The 19,446-nt window shown below is 42.7% G+C and overlaps 1 protein-coding gene across 1 annotated transcript in view; it reads left to right on the forward strand.

The window, feature by feature from the left end:
- BCHE (butyrylcholinesterase) overlaps window positions 1-19,045 on the forward strand; it is a 52,054-nt gene extending 33,009 nt beyond the window's left edge. The window contains exons 3-4 of the mRNA XM_081911076.1: window positions 12,187-12,353; window positions 17,102-19,045. Of these exons, the coding sequence (XP_081767202.1) occupies window positions 12,187-12,353; window positions 17,102-17,226 (292 nt within the window). The 3' untranslated portion in view covers window positions 17,227-19,045. The remainder of the gene's footprint in view (window positions 1-12,186; window positions 12,354-17,101) is intronic.
- Window positions 19,046-19,446: the final 401 nt, after the last annotated feature.

Genomic DNA, 19,446 nt, shown 5'->3' on the forward strand with positions numbered 1-19,446 from the left:
CAAGGGACCACACATCACTGGCTGAATTAGCCATAAGTTAGGTTCAAACAACAAAGATTCCATTGGCACATCTAGGTCTTTAGGAGGTGGACAGCTTTGAGTGCTGCCAGGTAAGAGAAAATGGGGGGAGGAGGTGATCAGTTATAATACCAAAATCCAGGTCAATATCCTAATTGATAGCCCAGGAATTGCCCCAAAGGGACAGGTTCTTCCCCCAGTATGCTCCTGAGACCCAGAGCCAACCACCACAGCCAATTGCTATGGTCAGCAACCCAGTCAAACTTTTAAATATGCATTGTGGTGGCAAATTCCACAGAGGCTCTTTGTACTTCCTTTCCCCACTGCACTTAGTTTTCCTCATTCTTTTGCATCTCCTCACCACCACTGTACTTCCAATGTTCAGAAAACAGTACCAAACAATTTTGATATGACCGTAGATGTGCTTGCACCAATATTTTGGTTTGTGTGGTGTCTTACCGGCCACATATCTGCTCCCTTATGCAGTGATAAAACACCATACCCAAAGAATCATGATACCACCAAAGAGAAATGCAGCAGGAGAAAGATTGCTTTTATTTTATATTCCTTTTTTGAAACACACAGGCAAACTCATGGGTAACATTGACAGGGAGAAGACACAAACCAAGTCATGGAACTTTGGAAAACTAGCATTATATATGGTGGAATTATTTGTGGGCAGAGACTCCAAACAATGCAGATTTCCCACTGCATCCATTCTAGTTTGGAAGCAAAGACCAGGTGCCTTAGAAATAGAAGACCTGGAGTGAAACAAGAGGGGGGGGGGAAATATCTGAAACATCCCTAATTAGAATAGATGGGTGTTTGATTTGACCCAGAATAGTTCAGCTCATATTTTTAATCAGATGTGGCTTAAATTCTTACTCCTCTTCTGTGAGAGGTTTGGATGATGGCAACATAAGAGTGGATCTTTCCTGTGGTGCCCCCCCTTGTGGAACTCTCTCCCCAAGGAGGCTCACGTGGCATCTTTGCTGCATATACAGTGGTACCTCGGGTTAAGTACCTAATTCATTCCTGAGGTCCATTCTTAACCTGAAACTGTTCTTAACTTGAAGCACCACTTTAGCTAATGGGGCCTCCTGCTGCCACCGCGCCACCGGAGCATGATTTCTTTTCTCATCCTGAAGCAAAGTTCTTAACCAGAAGCACTATTTCTGGATTAGCGGAGTGTGTAACCTGAAGCGTATGTAAACCGAGGTACCACTGTATTCAGACACCAGGCAAAAACACCCCTCTGCTCCTAGGCCTTTGGCTCATTAAACAACCAATGGCCTTTTAACCTGGGGGCGGTGGTATTTTTTGTTTGTTTGTTTTTTATGTTGTGAAGTGTCCTGTGTTCGTCAGATGAAAGGCGGTATAGAAATTTAATGAATAATAAATAATAGTAACAATCAGGTGTGTTCTTTAAATGTAGATTGCAGGCACTTTTTATGATGGTACACTCTGCAAAATAAAAAGTGTTTTCTGTGGAATATAAAAGGAGTCCTGCTAGATCACACCAAAGGCCCATCCAGTTCAGCACTGAGCAACCAGATGCCTCTGAGAAGCCAACAAAGAGGACACAAGCACAACAGCAGTCTCCCACTCTGATCTCCTGCTCCTGGCATTCTGAGATCTGCTGCTTCTAATACTAGAACCCTTTCTGCATCCCTTTTAAAGCCATCCTAATTGCAGCCACCACTATATCCTGTGGGATTGAATTCCATAGTTTAACAATGCGCTGTATGAAAAAGTACTGTTTTTCGTCAAGTGGGGCCTGCTAATTTTCAGTGTCTCACGAACCTGTCAAGCAGCACAGTTTCTAAACACACACACACACAGTGGTTGGCTTGCTGGAATTCTATTTCCCGAACAAGTGCTATTTTAAGAGTAGTTCAGCCTCCTAATGTCAGCCTCTAAGAATTGAGTCTGGTTCTGTCAATAGGCAGAATGAAACTTAGGAAGCAGTTTCTGGGGGCTAGAACAGCCCCTACCGTCGACCCAGAGTCTCCTAAGATGGCCTGCTCTGCACCCTTTGAACTAGCACGCTGCCCTTGGGCAAGGTGGAGGAAGTTGTCTCACCCTCACTGTTGAAGTAAGAAGCAAATGGCAGTCTGTTCAAGTTCTGTAGGTGGAATTGAGGAGAGGAATTTCTTCTTGATCTTCATTTGAGGCAGGCAAATGTGTTGAGCTGGACCATTACTTGCCATGAAGCTAAGATGGAAAGAAAGAATGTCGTATCATCCAGCATTTCCTGATGCAAACCAGGACACACGTTTTCTGGGACGCACGCCTTCCAGGATGAGTCATGTGACCCATACCTTGTTCTTGCCCCCCCCAAGTGCTGGTGGGGGAGGGGGAGAGTGCAGTGCAAAAGGTTAAGAACTTAATTTGTTCTGGAGGTCCGTTCTTAACCTGAAACTGTTCTTAACCTGAGGTACCATTTTAGCTAATGGGGCCTCACGTTGCTGCGGTGCAATTTCTGTTCTCATCCTGAGGTAAAGTTCTTAACCCAAGGTACTACTTCCGGGTCAGCAGAGTCTGTAACCTGAAGCGTTTGTAACCCGAAGCGTTTGTAACCCAAGGTACCACTGTATCAATGGCACGTTCATATAAAATATCACAAGGTGGTATATAACTACATAAACATTGAAACACATCAGTAAGAACTGGCTGGCTGGCAAAGATACCCTGGTCCCAAGCTCCACAAGGTTTTGCACGCTTGTACCTGCACCTTGGATTTAGCCTGGCAGCTTATTGGCAGCTACTGCAATTCTTTCAGCAGCGGTGTAACATGATGAATAGTCTGCCTCAATGAGCTGTCGAACTGCTGCATTTTGCACTAGCTGCCATTTCTGGGCCAATCTCAGAAGCTGCAACCACATAACAATGATGCCAGCTATGCAACAGCTGATTTCCCTTGCTAATTAAACATGCATATGCACAACTTCAATTTACCTTTATATAAGGTGATAACAGCCCGGGAATATGATTCAGCTCTCCAAATGAACAAGCTTTCCTTTCATTCCTACTAGCTCAGGGCTAAAATAAGCCATGTGTGGGGGTTAGAAAGAGACTGCTCAGTAGTAAATCTTCAGCACCTCTCATTCCTGTCTGCATCTTAGAGCAGGGAAATTGCAGGAAGCGTTGCACATTCTGTCACTGGAATTCTACTTCTTAACTCTCCCAGGAATTGCACAAAGGCTCATGATGGTTACTTGCCCTGCAGTTGTTACACTGTGAGTACAGAATAGGAGAAGGTCTACATTGAAGATTGTGTGTCCTCCTGGCCTTTAGAAATTATGTGAGACATCTGAATGTGTTATGTCTCTGTAATGCCGCAAATACTTCTTGCCATTCTCTGATTGATTGATGACTTTGCACACACAGCTAGCTGTGACTTGATTGTCTGGGGGCAGAGTAATATACGTGGTTTGCTCTTCCAGCTTTCAAACTAATTAGGAGCATCCTTCTATCATGGACAAAAAAGGAGGAGGACTCTACTTCCAGTCATAAACAGCACAATTTATTGATCTTCTCCAATAGACTAGCAAAGGTGGTGCGCAGTTCAACAAAGATGCATGGTTATATCTAAGAGTTAACCTTCCTCTCAAGTAAGTTCACTATCCCAGAGAACTAACAAGGGCTTACTGCAAAATCCAGCTAAAATGGATAGGGGCATTTGATGTGCTTGCTGTGCTTGGAGATGGGAGATGCTGAGCTTTCAAAGTGTCTTTGCTGATGGCTGGATTTCCTCCCCCACATGCTGCATCAGTCCCCTTCCATAAGCATGAAGGACTGCTTATTGAGGAAGGCTTTCCACAAAGCAGGCAACAGAAAATCCCCCAAAGATGTGTCACAGTGGCACAACGGACTCTTCTCCCTCCCATGAGCCCTATGTTAGTAAAGCACAACATGGCAGCATCATTTTATGTTGGGGGATCATGGCAATTCATCTTCCACGGTTCCCAAATATTGTTCACCTGAACTTATTATAGTGGTTTGCTGACACCGCTGAATTGATTTACTGCATTCACTAGGTTGTCTGGATTGCCTCAGTATTGCAAGATAGCATAGGGAGAGCATTATCGCTCTGACGTCTCATTTGTCGGCTCCCCATAAGCATCTAGTTGGCCACCAGATGCTGAACAAAATGGGCCTTGGGCCTCATCTAGCAGGGCTCTTTTTAGTGGTTTGTATGACAAAGAAATGGGACGCAGGTGGTGCTGTGGGTTAAACCACAGAGCCTAGGACTTGCTGATCAGAAGGTTGGCAGTTCAAAACCCCACAACGGGGTGAGCTCCCGTTGCTCGGTCCCTGCTCCTGCCAACCTAGCAGTTCGAAAGCACGTCAAAGTGCAAGTAGATAAATAGGTACCATTTCAGCGGGAAGGTAAACGGCGTTTCCGTGTGCTGCTATGGTTCACCAGAAGCAGCTTAGTCATGGTGGCCACATGACCCGGAAGCTGTACGCTGGCTCCCTCGGCCAATAAAGCGAGATGAGCATCACAACCCCAGAGTCAGTCACAACTGGACCTAATGGTCAGGGGTCCCTTTACCTTACCTTTATGGCAATGAAATAAAAGGAACAGCATGCAGCGGGACACCTCTCTAAGTGAGAGCGATTATTATTAACTCTAATTGTCTTCATTGAATATAAGGCAGTACTTGGCTTCCAAGAAAGACTCTCTGGTTGGTTAATTCCAGAACAGCTCACCTATTCTGTTGGTGTCCTGGAGTGCCCAGGAAAGGTCTATGGCTTGCTGGTATCTGAAGGTGACAAGCACTGGTAATCTTCCTTTTCTTAAGGTGTCAAGAAGATGCAGCCACTACAGTTCATTAATAACTCTCTGTTGTGGGCAGGTTTTGTTTGGATGGAGCCTTATGGGGAAAAGATGCTTTTAGTGAAGCTTTGTGGGAACAAGTGTTGCACTACAATGTACAGTGGACGCTTGGGTTGTGAACGTGATCCGTGCCGGATGCACGTTCGCAACCTGCAGCGTTCGCAACCTGCAGTGCTGCATCTGCGCATGCACAGGTTGTGATTTGGTGCTTCTGTGCATGCACGACCGCCGAAACCCAGAAGTAACCCGTTCCAGTACTTCTGGGTTTCGGCGGGTCCGTAACCTGAAAAAACGCAACCTGAAGCGTCTGTAATCCGAGGTATGACTGTACTTGAACAATGTTATTATTGAATAAAAGTAATTGACTCAAAGGTAGGCAATATGGTACCCTCAGTATGGTATGGGACTCCAACTCTTATCAGCGCCAGACAACATGGCCAATGCTCAGGGATGTTGAGAGATGTGATTAGCGTATGAACAGCCACAACATTGGCTCCCCCTGGTTTAAATGTTACACTGACTTACGTTAACATCAGTTTCCTTGGTGAAATGGGTTCTCAGTGAATTGTAACAAAAAAGAGGACTTAACAAACTTGTGAAAGTTGTTTGTAGAGATTAAAAATTAAGCTGACTGCCTTTTTGCCTGTGAATGATAAGTTATCTATAACAATGTGGCTTTTAATAATAAAAAAAACAAGTTAATGTCTGCTTACATCGTGCTTTCAGTTTGCATTAATCATATTAGTGCAAAAACGATAATGGTCAAAAAAATTCATTTTAATTATGGAAGTTTTCCTTCTCGAGTAAAGATTTCCACTAAGGTTACTTTGTTGGACCAAAAAGTATTTATCTGTCAGCAGTGAATCTACGAAAGTCAGCTGCCAATAAACAGTTTCTTATGGAATTAGTGGCTAATAAGCAATTGTTTACAAATGTAATGATTATTAAAAAAAACAACCTTTAAAGACAGTTTTACTGCTTCTGCAGAGTTTTCAGTGTCCCAAAGGTCTCATATTGATCCTCCACTAGCATAATGCCAGCCTAATGCTATTAACTGAGATTTTTCTAACTTGTAAATTTGGAGAGAGAGACATGTCTTTGGATGGAATATGACCCTGCATGAATGGAGCACAGCCAATATGGAGAGATTACTAAATATGAAATATATTTAATAGCTCCACATCTAAAAATATTTAATCTCTGTAAACATGGCACCCAGATGAGATTTGAGATTATTTCTATCTGAAATCTGAGGGTAAAAAAATTGACATGCAAATCAAAGAACAGATGGAAGATAAATATTGGTGGGAATTCAGACAAAATCTTGGACAATGTGTTGCATTTAGAGCTGCAAAATCTACATTTAAATTCATCGAGGCAGATGTCAGCCTGCTTCATCTCATAGCTACCTTTTCCTTTGCTTCTTCCTTTTGTTGCAAAGTTAAAAGAAGACAATAACATTAAAACTTTAGCTGTATCCAGGTATTCCAGACTGAGAAAGATTGGACATCAGTAAGAAGACAGACAGGTGTAGGATGGATGAGGGGAGATTGCTGTCCCATTAGAACAGACCAGCCTGCACTGAACATGCATAAAAACTCAGTTATAAGTTCTGCAATGTTTTTGGTGAATCTGATAAGTGGGAATTTCTGTGTATCTCCTGTTGAAGTACTAAGTACTCGCTAGCAATGCAAGGAATATACATATATCTCAAAGTCTCATGTGACAGGGCATTATATTAAACACATGATGTTTTCAATCACTTCTTACAAACTGATATCTGCATCCACAAGCATAGCCCCCTTCCCACCTGTAAAGTACAATTTGGAATGTCATGACTTGCTTCATAGCGCAGGAGTGCTTAAATGAATTCTGACAGTGCTATTAGTGTCCTGATCTTGAACTGAAGTACTAGTCAGCTCTGCTTAAGTCACTATTCTCAGGAGCCACAAATAAACATGCAATTAAATGGTTGCCATAAGTTAATCAGAGCAGAATTAGCGAAGAAGTGGGCAACTGAGGAACCTAGGAATTGCCATGCCAGATCAGATTAAGGGATATTTTAGACTAAAAGCTTGAATTCACTAGTGTCTGTCCAGTGGGCTTTCAGGAAGAGTTAAATGCCCGGAATGTAGTAACTAAAAGCAGAGCTTATGAAACGACCCATGAGTTATGGTTGATGCTAGTTTGCTATAGTTACTATTACCTTCTCTCCATGCATCTCTCTCTCTCTGTGTATCTGTATGAAGGTGAGGAGGATTCTAGTAATTATCTGGACTAGGAGAAATGAAATACGATTATCCATTACATTTATCGGTCAGTTTATGCAACAAAAAGTCTCAAGGTGGTTAGACAAGGTAAAATGCAGCACATAAAAACAGCTTGGAACCATAACAGTTTTAAAACACTGAACGACGCAAAATGCATAAAATGCTCCTCCAGCAATATGTTAAGACAGACAAATCCTACCCAACCCATTAAAATATGTCCAATCATGAAAACTATGTGGCTGTGCTGCTCAAGATCGCTAACAGAGGCCACATTCAAAACAAAAAAAATTCCTAAGTTAGTTCTTGGTATGAGCTTTCGTGTGCATGCACACTTCTTCAGATACACTGAAACAGAAGTTACCAGACCCTTCTATATAGTGAGAAGGTGGGGAGGGGTATTACTCAGAAGGGTGGTGGGAATGGGTGATTGGCAGATAGCTGTGATGAGCCTGTTGACGACTCTTAACGACTGCAATAGGTCTTACAGGAAAAAGCAAGGGGTGAGAAGGTGAAAAATGGCTTTGTCATGTATAATGAGATAAGAATCCAATGTCTTTGTTCAGACCAGGTCTCTCCATGGTTTTAAGTTTGGTAATAAGTTGCAATTCAGCAGCTTCTCTTTCCAGTCTATTTCTGAAATTCCTTTGTAGTAAAACAGCTACTTTGAGATCTTGTATAGAATGTCCTGGGAGATTGAAGTGTTCTCCTACTGGTTTCTCTGTCTTGTGATTCCTGATGTCAGCTCTCTATATTGGACAAACAGGCCAAACCTTACGCCAAAAAATAAATGGACATAAATCTGACATCACACGAAAGCTCATACCAAAAACTAACTTAGTTGGTCTTTAAGGTGCTACTGGAAGTTATTTTTTTTGTTTTGACTATGGCAGACCAACACGGCTACCTATCTGTAAGAGGCCACATTGTCAGTCAAGGTGGCTTTCACCATCAGATAGAATTTTGCTTAGCAAAGGGAATGTGTGCAGAGGAGGGCAACCAAGATGGTCAAGGGTCTGGAAACCAAGCCTTATGAGGAACAGTTGAAGGAGCTGGGTATTAACCTGGAAAAGAGGAGACTGAAAGGAGATATGATAGCCATCTTCAAATAACTTAAGAGCCGTCACATGGAGGATGGAGCAAGCTTGTTTCCTCCTGTTCTGGAGGGTAGGATTCGAACCAATGACTTCAAGCTACAAGAAAGGAGATTCTGGCTGAACAACAGGGAGAACTTTCTGACCATAAGAGCTATTTGACAGTGAATGGTCTCCTTTGGGAGGGTGTGGACTTTCCATCCTTGGAGGTTTTAAAGCAGAGGTTGGATGGTCATCTGTCTTGGATGCTTTAGCTGAGATTCCTGCATTAAAGGGGGTTGGACTAGATGACCCTTCCGGGTCCTTTCGAAGTCTATGATTCTGTGATTTGATGAATGGGTAGCACTGGCAACAGTTCATGCCAATTTTGATTGGGACCCAAACTTTGGATGGTGTGTGTGTATAGACATGGGATTGGTCTTAGGGTGGGCAAAACATGCACATACTTATTCTTGAGCCTGCCCTCCCTCCATCCACAGCCTGACATTCACCAGCTTCACTGATCGCCACAGCAGGAGGAGCAAGGGAAGTTGCTTCCCATTGCTACATCTGGGTAGTCACTTCACAGAGTTGAGATATTCCAGGCATCCAGCCAGTGGCCTGTAGCAAGAACAGCTGGTGTTCTTTTCATTTTTGCATTGGCGGGTTGTTTACCTGTTTAACACATTTAGCTGTAGCATCCTTTGTTGTTTTAAAACAGCGATATGACTACCCAGCCCGTGTACAAATCGAGCGATCTGTTTCCAACAGCCTCCTGCAAAAGTGATTTTTCCTTAGATGAACATGAACCTTAAACCCAACTCTCTTTCCTCGAGGCCCTCCAGCTGCTAACCGTAGCATACATTAACAACCATGCCACTTAGGAGATTTTTTTTCTAAAGCACACCCTGAAGTAAACATTTGCAGTCCAGCACTCCTTCCTAAAATGGCCACTCTTGACCTCTACTTCAGCGGTGGTAAACAAACTGAAACTCCCACTGTCTTCAGATAGAGTTAGCTTTCCCTCGCTGGTTTTCCTGGCTGGAGACCATGGGAAAGGAGACCCAATTACTCTTCTCAGCCCTTGCACTTTTCAATTCTTTTATTGCCTTCTTCCTCTCTGAGTGTTGTTTAAATAATCATTCACGGCATTTTGTAAACCTCTTTTAAGAGAAGCTTTTGTAGCTTTCCCCTTGCTTTGGAGAATTTGCTTTGGAATTTCTTTGCTGCGCACAAGCTTGGACAGAGCCCTCTCTAGAGAGATGGCTGATAAACATGAATAGAAGTCAACAAAAGAGAACTCTGCTCCTTCTTCCTATTGATTCATGCTGATACCGAGCTGCTTAATTGGTGATGGGATGGGAAGCTGCCCCATAGAGAGAGTAGATGTGATGGTTCGAGTGCTAGTCTAGGGTCTGGGAGACAGGGGTTCAAATCCCCACTCAGCCATAAAGCTTACCAGATGTCTTTGGGCCATTTTTCAGCCTAATCTATGGAGAGGGGGAGTAGTGTGTAAGTCACCAAGAGCTCCTTGCAAAAAAGGTGGAAAGGAATAATAATAATAATAATAATAATAATAATAATAATAATAATAATAATAATTTATTTGTACCCCGCCCATCTGGCTGGGTTTCCCCAGCCACTCTGTGTGGCTTCCAAGAAAATATTAAAATACAGTAATCCATCAAACATTAAAAGCTTCCCTAAACAGGGCTGCCTTCGGATGTCTTCTAAAAGTCTGGTAGTTGTTGTTCTCTTTGACATCTGGGGGGAGGGCATTCCAGACAGTGGGTGCCACTACCAAGAAGGCCCTCTGCCTGGCTCCCTGTAACTTTGCTTCTCGTAATAATGTAATAACAAACAAACAGATCTGGCTATTGGTCCCTCTAGCCTACCACTGGGAGCAACTCTCCAAGATGTTGGGTAGGGACCTTTCCCTGTATGAGGGGGTAATGTAATTCATCTAAAGGCAAAACTATCTAAGTTGCACTTTCTGAAATAATATGCAAACTGAAACGCAATTATCCATCAAAATTCACAGTTCTCAGAATTTTGCCGTGCAGTTCTCCAGCATAGTAATGTGTACCAAAATCCACCTACATTCCTAGGGTAAAGGATACATAGAAATGCATACACTGGTGAAAATAGTATACAAAGATACATTGTATTGGGGAAAATTGTTTTGCAAAAATATGTACTTTAGGGAAAATTGCATGCAAACGTGTTTGGAGAAGTTTCACTGTTGTGGAAATGTTGAGAACTGAACTTCAGTTTGGGGAAATGAGAAACTGAGAAAGCCAAATGATCAGAGCTTCACATCCCTACTTGTACCTGATTTCATTTTAGCTGCAGACGGAACCTGAGGCCAACAGCATGCAATATGTGTGTTCTACAACTGAGCTACATAGAGCAAACATGCAGCAGGATCACACCAGTAATTCCTGTTCCCACTTGTGCCTGTTCACTTGACTGTTTCAACACATGTATGGAACCTATATGTGTCCCTTTTGCACATACATCAGCACTATACAGCCCAGCCTTCCCCAACATAGTGTCCTCCATTTGTTTTGGACACACCCATCAAGATTCAGCCAGTTGGAAAATAATAAAAGATGGCGGGAGTTGTAAGACAACAGCATGTGGAAGACAGCAGGTTGAAGAAGGCTGGTAGAAACAGTCTAGAGCAGAGGTGGAGAATTTGGCCACAGAGCCTAGGACTTGCCGATCAGAAGGTCGGCAGTTCGAATCCCCACGACAGGGTAAGCTCCCGTTGCTCGGTCCCTGCTCCTGCCAACCTAGCAGTTCAAAAGCACGTCAAAGTGCAAGTAGATAAATAGGTACCACTCCGGTGGGAAGGTAAACGGTGTTTCCGTGCACTGCTCTGGTTCGCCAGAAGCGGCTTAATCATGCTGGCCACATGACCCGGAAGCTGTATGCCGGCTCCCTTGGCCAATAAGGTGAGATGAGTGCCGCAACCCCAGAGTCAGTCACGACTGGACCTAATGTTCAAGGGTCCCTTTACCTTTGCCTTTAGATACTGTTGGTCAGCCCCCCTCCATCAGCTGTAATAAGCATGGCCAATGGTCAATGATGACGCCAGATGCAGTCCTGCAACATCTGGATGCTTCATTGTTTTTCTATTCCTGGTCTGCAGAGCATGCATAATGCAGGGCTGTGATTCTACATGCCCTGTATAGATTCACCTTTTGCTCTTATACTGTCACTCTAATGCTGAGCGATCCTTTAATGTGCATACCTGTGGATGGAAGGATTTCTTTAGCTAGGAACTTTCCTTTCTTTAGTTAGGAACAGGAAGAGGGAACCTGTGCCCCCCCCCGATGCAATGATCCTGCAAGTCCCAACATCACCCACCCCTACATTACTGCATCATGTCTAAGATAATCAATTCCAATATATGACAGCACTTCTGCACACTGTCTTACATTAATTATTTTGAACAGTGGAAAGATGCCTTTTTTCCCATTAGGAAACTCATTCTTTCTCCAGCATACTTTAATCAGGATACAATTTTCGTGCATTTCACCCATATAGGCGCATATCTTTGCAAAATGTCTACCTTAAAAAAAAATCAATATAGTATTCTTGCATATTTGAATAAGGCATTAGCATTCTTATTAAGAACTTTGGGCAATCCAGGCTAGTGAATTTATTGTCCTTAATGTTATCCATGAGATTGCATTTTCTCACTGACCTCTTGGGCTCATCCATGGAACTGATGAACAGTGATTTTATTACTGTATGCATATTTCTCTATTCTTAATTAAACTTTCCCCCCAAAAAAATCTCATTTAAAGTTTGGGGGTGTTGATATTTATTCCTATCTAGTTTCAAAAGTACTGGGGTAATTCCATGCAACCCTACCAATCTTTGAAATAAAATAACTTTTCAGCAGTATAATTTTAAACTACTGATGTGCACAGGTAATTTCCCATGAGAGATCTAATGCTTCTCTTTAATCCTTTAGAACACCCAATGGGACTCAGATTAATGGGACAAGATGGCCAGTCTTCACCACCGCTGAACAAAAATACTTAACATTAAGCACAGACGCTTCAAAGATTCGTACAAAATTACGTGCCCAGCAGTGCCGATTCTGGAATATATTTTTTCCCAAACTCCTGGAGATGACAGGTAATTTTGGTGGCAAATGTATGTATGTACAGTAAATTGGTTAATGCAAGGTCACTTTGCTGCTACTAAATTTTAATTTCAATTTCAAGGCTTTTATGAGCGAGAACTATCTGTGTAAAATTAAATCCAGAGGTCCTTCAGAAAAGACAACCTCTTTCACTTAACTAACACTCCTCCCCCCACACAATCAATTTTTGTAATATATAGTTTTGTGCAAGTTTCACATGCTCTCTTCAGCTTCGTTCACATAAGATTTGTTGTCCATTGCATGAGCACAGTCTGCTGAGAACATCTGCTGCATGAGCCGGTTGAAATGAAAAGGTGAAAGAACAGCTGCATTCCTACACAGATTCCATTCATTTCAAAAGCAAAATATGGAAGTGTGATAGTCCCTTGGAATCAAACCCTACCAAGATCAGCAGGACTTCCATCTTAGTAAGGGTGCTTAAGGTTGAAGCCAGGGATGGGTGGAATCTATCATTTCTTTTTCAGTAATTAAGCCAAAACTTGAATTGGTTGCAGACTTTATTTTGTAATAAAGTACAATCTTAGAAGCAGCAATGATGAGCCTTCTAAAATGGGCTGAACAGACTTCTGGCTTATCAGGACTACTTCAGGGTTTTTGTCCTACTAGAAATCCAAGATCCACCCACCAATGGTAGGTGTAAAAACCTTTAGAATAAAGAACAGGGTGTCATTGCATCCAACGAAGCCATTATGCTCACAGAACACCTTCTGTTCACACAATGGAAATTCCTGTCCCTCTCGCCTCCTCACTCCTGCAGTTCCACAGATCTGCCCAGAAGATTCCATTGCACAAACAGAAGTTGTAGTAATGGGTAATGATAGAGTTATGAACTGTCTTCAGTTGTAAGGGGTTGAAGCTAAGGCCCCATCTGCACTGTATATTTGAAGCACTATAATACCACTTTAACCAGTCATGGCTTCCCCCAAATAGTCCTGAGAACTCTAGTTTGTTAAGAGTGTGGAGAGTTATTTAGTGACCCTTGTTCTCTGCACGAGGGATGCAGGTGGCACTGTGGGTTAAATCACAGAGCCTAGGACTTGGCGATCAGAAGGTTGGTGGTTCGAATCCCCGTGACAGGGTGAGCTCCCATTGCTCGGTCCCTGCTCCTGCCAACCTAGCAGTTCGAAAGCACATCAAAGTTCAAGTAGATAAATAGGTACAGCTCCGGTGGGAATGTAAATGGCATTTCCGTGCGCTGCTCTGGTACACCAGAAGCGGCTTAGTCATGCTGGCCACAGGACCCGGAAGCTGTCTGCGGACAAACGCCAGCTCCCTCGGCCTATAAAACGAGATGAGCGCACAACCCCATAGTCAGCCACGACTGGACCTAACGGTCAGGGGTCCCTTTACCTTTACCTTTACCATTATTCTCTGCACATAAGGGATGTGGGTGGTGCTGTGGGTTAAACCACATAGCCTAGGGCTTGCCGATCAGAAGGTTGGTGGTTCGAATCCCCATGATGGGGTGAGCTCCCGTTGCTCGACCCCTGCTCCTGCCAACCTAGCAGTTCAAAAGCACCACAAAGTGCAAGTAGATAAATAGGTGCTGCTCCAGTGGGAAGGTAAACAGCATTTCCATGTGGCCACATGGAAGTCATGCTGGCCACATGACCCAGAAGCTGGCCACATGACCCGGAAATCATGCTGGCCACATGACCCGGAAGCTGTCTGAGGACAAATGCTGGCTCCCTTGGCCAGTAAAACAAGATGAGTGCCGCAACCCGAGAGTCGTCCACGATTGGACTTAAAGTTCAGGGGTCCCTTTACCTATTCTCTGCACAGAGCTACAATTCCAAGAGTTCTCTGGGCCTACAAAAGTGAGTAAGCTGTAAGAAGTTAACATTGAAGATGGCTACAAGTTTAGGTTTCACTTTGGGGTTTTTTTAAAAAAATTACACAATTTTGTGGGATATAGATCTGTTAATAGACATTAGCCATGAGAGGCCAGTTAGGACGTTCATAAGTAGAGGCAGTGCTCAGTATTGCATATCTGTTTGGGAGGTACCTATACCTGGGCCCAGATCTTTATACAAAGTGTGAAAGAGCTGCTGCAACATCTTCATCTTATTTCTGTTTGGTATGCTTGAATTCTCTTGTGTACTTATACTCAGCCAAGTGGCACATGTCATATCTTTATATTGTGTTTGGGATTGTCTGTATCTCTGACAGCGAAAGCTAACAAATAAGCTGGCTTTGGTTGGTTGGCTTTTTCAAATAGCTGTTAAGCGTAAGGCTTCCTAGTGGGGAAAGAACATAGCCATCTTCATCTGACACATTGTTTTCCATTTGACGTCTGAGAGATTTTATCATCTCTTGCATCATGACATCCCATCATATGTAGGATGTGGGAGACATTCAAAAACAAGCATCCTGTGTGTGTGTGTTATGTGTGAACCTGGACCGGTTTCAAGCAAGATGTGGGTATATCGTGAATCTGACGAAATGTTCCTTGTGATCATCTGACATTACTCACGGAAATCATAACTGAAGACACCATCTGTTTGGAGGATGATACTGATGAGCAACTGTGCTGCATGTAACCAAATGTTCTGTGAAATAACCAATATCAGTAAGATATGCTTCTGTGTTACATAATAGGCCAGTAAAATAATCTCCAGTAATGGGGACGTAAAATGAAATGTAGTCTAACTCAATGGGGTCAATCCTAAAGCAAGATCTGCTGAGATGAACAGCATAGACTGCAGTAGATCTCCAACTCAACTGGCTGATTCCCATCTGAGCTCAAATGGCATTATGTCCCCAACCCCTGATGAGCTGAAGGTCCTCTGGCATAACTTGCTCATTCAGGCAGGTATTAGTTCCCCAAAGGGGTGTGGTTCTAGGGATATTTGGGCAAGTGGGACTGAGGGAGCCTTAGGCTGGATCCTGAGCCCATTCGGCTCAGTGACATGACCTGGCAACCTGGCATAGGACACTGCTTTAAAGGCTTGTTTTCCTTCTGTCAGGCTTAGGTGGCGCAGTAGCTGCAATCCTACTCTTGAAAAGTTCTTGGATCTGGTGTAACTTTATAGCAGCTCAGCCTATATTGGCTTGCTTTATGCCAGATTCTTGTGCATAGGATTGCTCCCTAAATGCTGCAGATATCAATATTGCGCAACTTGAAGTGACTGGATGCAAAAACAAAACAAAACCCTGACCCATTAGATTGTTCAAAACTTTACTTGTTGAACTTTCTTCAAAGCAGAACAAACTCATCAAAGATACATCCAAATGATTCCATACAATATCTTGTGCAGTCTAGCACAGGCTCATCATCTTAGAAATAAAATATGAAATACTCCAAACAGATCTAAAATCAGAGGTTTGTCTCTCCTTACAGTTTCCATTTTGCCTGGAGCTGTATTCACTCACTGGAGAGGGTCATTTACATGTCCTTACTTCCACGGAGCATGAGAACCAAGATGAACTTGGAATTCAATACCTCTCATGTGATCTAAAGTTAAAACACCACATCACAGCTACCAGAGAACAATAACAATAGATAGTTATCAACCAGTTTAGGCAGCTCAGAGAGCTATTCTTGACTGGATAATATTATGGATGCTTACCCTATTGCTATTTCATATCCTACAACTAAGGCTGAGTACGTAGCATACATTTAAAGCTCATTCCCTCCAAAATAATCCAGAAAGCTGTAGTTTGTTGAGGGTGCTGTGTGAGGGGTAAATTACAGTTCCCAGGATTCTCGCAGGTGTGGTGAGTGCTTTAACTAATTTGCTATTGTTTGTGATAACAGGGCTTGTTATTGCATATTCTTAGTGACTCTGTACAGCTGCTTTGTTGTTGGCATCTGTCTGTCCCAGGAGACAATGAAGGAGTGAGCCTTTGAGGGTTAAGTCAAACTGTTGGAGAATTACAGTGCCTGCTGTGGCTGTAGAAACCCATATGGGAGAGACATGTTTTGTTGCACCTGAGGCAGATAAAGGTTTTCCAGTTTTGCTGCCACAGGTGCACCATGGAGTGTCTTCTCCCTATGCTCCTCACAGCGGTTATTCATCCCCCTGGTTACTGCTTTGCATACATGACCTAATTGTTTCCAGCTGTTTTAATTATCAAATATACTGAACAAATAAGACTTTCCTTTCTCAGGTCCATTTTGACTTCTGTTTTGTTTGTTTTTAACACATTGTTGCTATATTTAGGACACGGTTCTGCAACTGGGAATAGGTGATGTATTTATTTGTTTTGCTTCCAGAAGGAAATCCACTCCGTCTCCCTTGTTCAAAGATGGGGAAACTGTGACCTTCCAGGTATTGTTGGACTACAGTCCCTATCATCCCTGACCACTGACTATGCTCTCTGCGGCTTATGGGATATGGAGTCCAACATTATTTGGAAGGCCATAATGTCCCCATCCTAATTAGAAGCCAATATGTGGAACCAAGTTACTAGGTGCCTATCCGCTATGAACTATACACTGCTTGGAAAATGTCAAAGGGGTGTAAATATTGAAAATGAAATTCCATATGATACTCTACATTGATCTGTAAGAATAATTATTCACTTCAACCGATTATCTCAAGATCTAGAGATAAAATGTTGCCCTTTCGAATTTGCAATAAATCAGGTGACAAAGGGGAGGGTGTAGTGCTGTGTAGTGTATTTAGAGGGAAATGGCATTGGTAATCAGAATTATTTTTCAATTAATGTACAAAGAGATTTAAATTTAGATTAATGCCACCCATTTCATGTTTTACAGGCAATATTGATGAAGCAGAACGAGAGTGGAAAGCAGGATTCCTTCGCTGGAACAATTACATGATGGACTGGAAAAATCAATTTAATGATTACACTAGTAAGAAGGAAAGCTGTGCAGGTCTCTAATTAAAAGTTCCAGCCTTTCTGGAATGCCTTCATTGTCAAAGATCAAGGCAAACACAGAGATAGCTAATGTAGCATATCCAGCAATAAGGCATGTTATGCAGGCTCGGTGACACGTCACAAATATACTTGTCTCCCAGGTCCATTTCTATTTATATCAATAAACGTTATAAAGCGCTTCTCCTCTTTGAAGCTTTGAGAAATGAAAATCAGACCAAGTGTGATTAAAACCTGAGGATTATCGTTAGATGTTTAATGGCCCCAATCCAACTCTAGCCGCATGGCTAGTTGTACAAGCATGAGGATGAAGATTTGATTGCACATCAGGAATTGCAACCCATTCCATGTGATGCAGTACTCTATCTGTCCTTCTGAATACACAGCCCATTTATGGCTGTTATTCCCAATGCAGGAAGTGGCACACATGCGTAAGCCTATTTGTATACATGTGTCTCCTGAGCTGGATTGCGGCAAGTAAGTTTCAGCGGAAATAAATATTTGTGGTATGTTGACAGATAAATGCAACATTTCTTTCACCGTAAAGGACACAGCAGAAATATCAGTATTCCAGAACACTGCCATCAAAAGCTCCATTGGCTCAGATCTCCAACTGCAATGTCACAACATTTTAATCCTGCTTCAGCTGTAATTTACTTGTTAGGGGTATATCAAGAGTTGCCAATGTTACAGGAAATAAAAAAAGATGCAATTTTCTTGTTAAGTCAAAAGAGGCTTTTAAAACTGACTGTCTCGCTCCTTGAAAACTAAACATTCTGGAGACCCAAATGCTCATTGTCAAATTATACCAATTTTCCCTACAGAGAACAGAATTATTTCTTGACACTGTCAATGAATCAAAGGAGAGCTATTCAGGCAAACCTTTCTTCACCCCTTCACCCTCTTCCACTGGAGCATATCATCTGCTGAGAAAGAGCACTCTTTCTATTATCAGATGCTTATCTGGCACTTTTAATTTGGAAAGTGCTTTGAAATCATCAATTTATCTGGTCTCCCAACATCCTTCTACAGTAGGTAGGAATGGATGGATAAGGGGGAAATCCTATGGTAAGATCTCCCAGGATGAGCAGCTTAGGATACAATGGAACTGTGGATCAGACATCTGGTTCTTAGCTCAGCTGGTGTTATGCCTCCAACCATGGCTCAGCCCAAGATATGCTGGTGTGACTTGCTCAGCTGACTGATGCAGGCAGTGTAAGTTTCCCAAAAGGGATCTGGCTTTTTCACGATGGAATCAGGACCAGAGGGTGGACTTAGGCTGGTTCCTAAACCCATTCATCTCAGTCCTGTGACCTGGCAACCTGGGCATAGAACACTCTTTTAAAAGCTTGTTTTCCTTCTGCCAGACTTATGCAGAGCAGGAGCAGCAGCCCCACATTTGAACAGGATTTGGATCTGGTGTAACTTTCCATCAACTTAATTTACAGCAGCTTCCTTTATGCCTTGTGTGTAAAAGATTGCTCCCTTAATGCCACTTAAATCTCACAGTCTGTTCACTGAAATCTCACAGTCTGTCCATCCCATCGGGTCTGTCTTCTCCATCCAGGATAATCTCAATGGAGTTCGGTACCAACTTTGAATCCCCAGCCACCTTACCAAGGTTTTGGACCGGCAAATTGCAGATTGCTGCTTTAGAATGTTGCACACTTTTCATTTCACCTTTCCCTTGAAATGAGGAGTATATTCTGAGAGTAAGACTCTCCAAATTTTATAGGCAATCACATGTTTTAAAAAATAATAATAAAAGGAGATGTTGTGGACGAAAGCAAACCAAATAACCATAATAAAATTCACTGCAAAACCATTCAGCTGAGATGTTGGTGTGTCAGTGTTGATGATCTCTGTATATGATGTAGTATTATTGGTTGGAGTTTTTTAGATACGTACATCAAGGGATGCTTAGAAAATAATCATAACAAATATTGCACCATCCATTCAATACAGTAATTCTGCTTGGTTGCATTCTAAAGGGGCAATCCTATGGAGAAGATCTGCCAGGTGGGGCAGCTTATGATGCATTGGATCTTTGGCTCAGCTGGCTGATTCCTGGCTCAGCTGGCCTTGGGCAGCATTAAGTTCCCAACTCCAGCTCAAGTTAAGATACATGGCTCAGCCGAGGATGAGTTGACCGAGCCACAGCTGGCTTTGCTGAGACCAGTGTAAGTTCTCTAAAAGGGGTGTGATGCAGGTAGGGCTGTGGGAGAT

Source organism: Podarcis melisellensis (genome assembly GCF_964234715.1).
Source record: "Podarcis melisellensis genome assembly, chromosome: 5".
Taxonomy (NCBI): Eukaryota; Metazoa; Chordata; class Lepidosauria; order Squamata; family Lacertidae; genus Podarcis; species Podarcis melisellensis.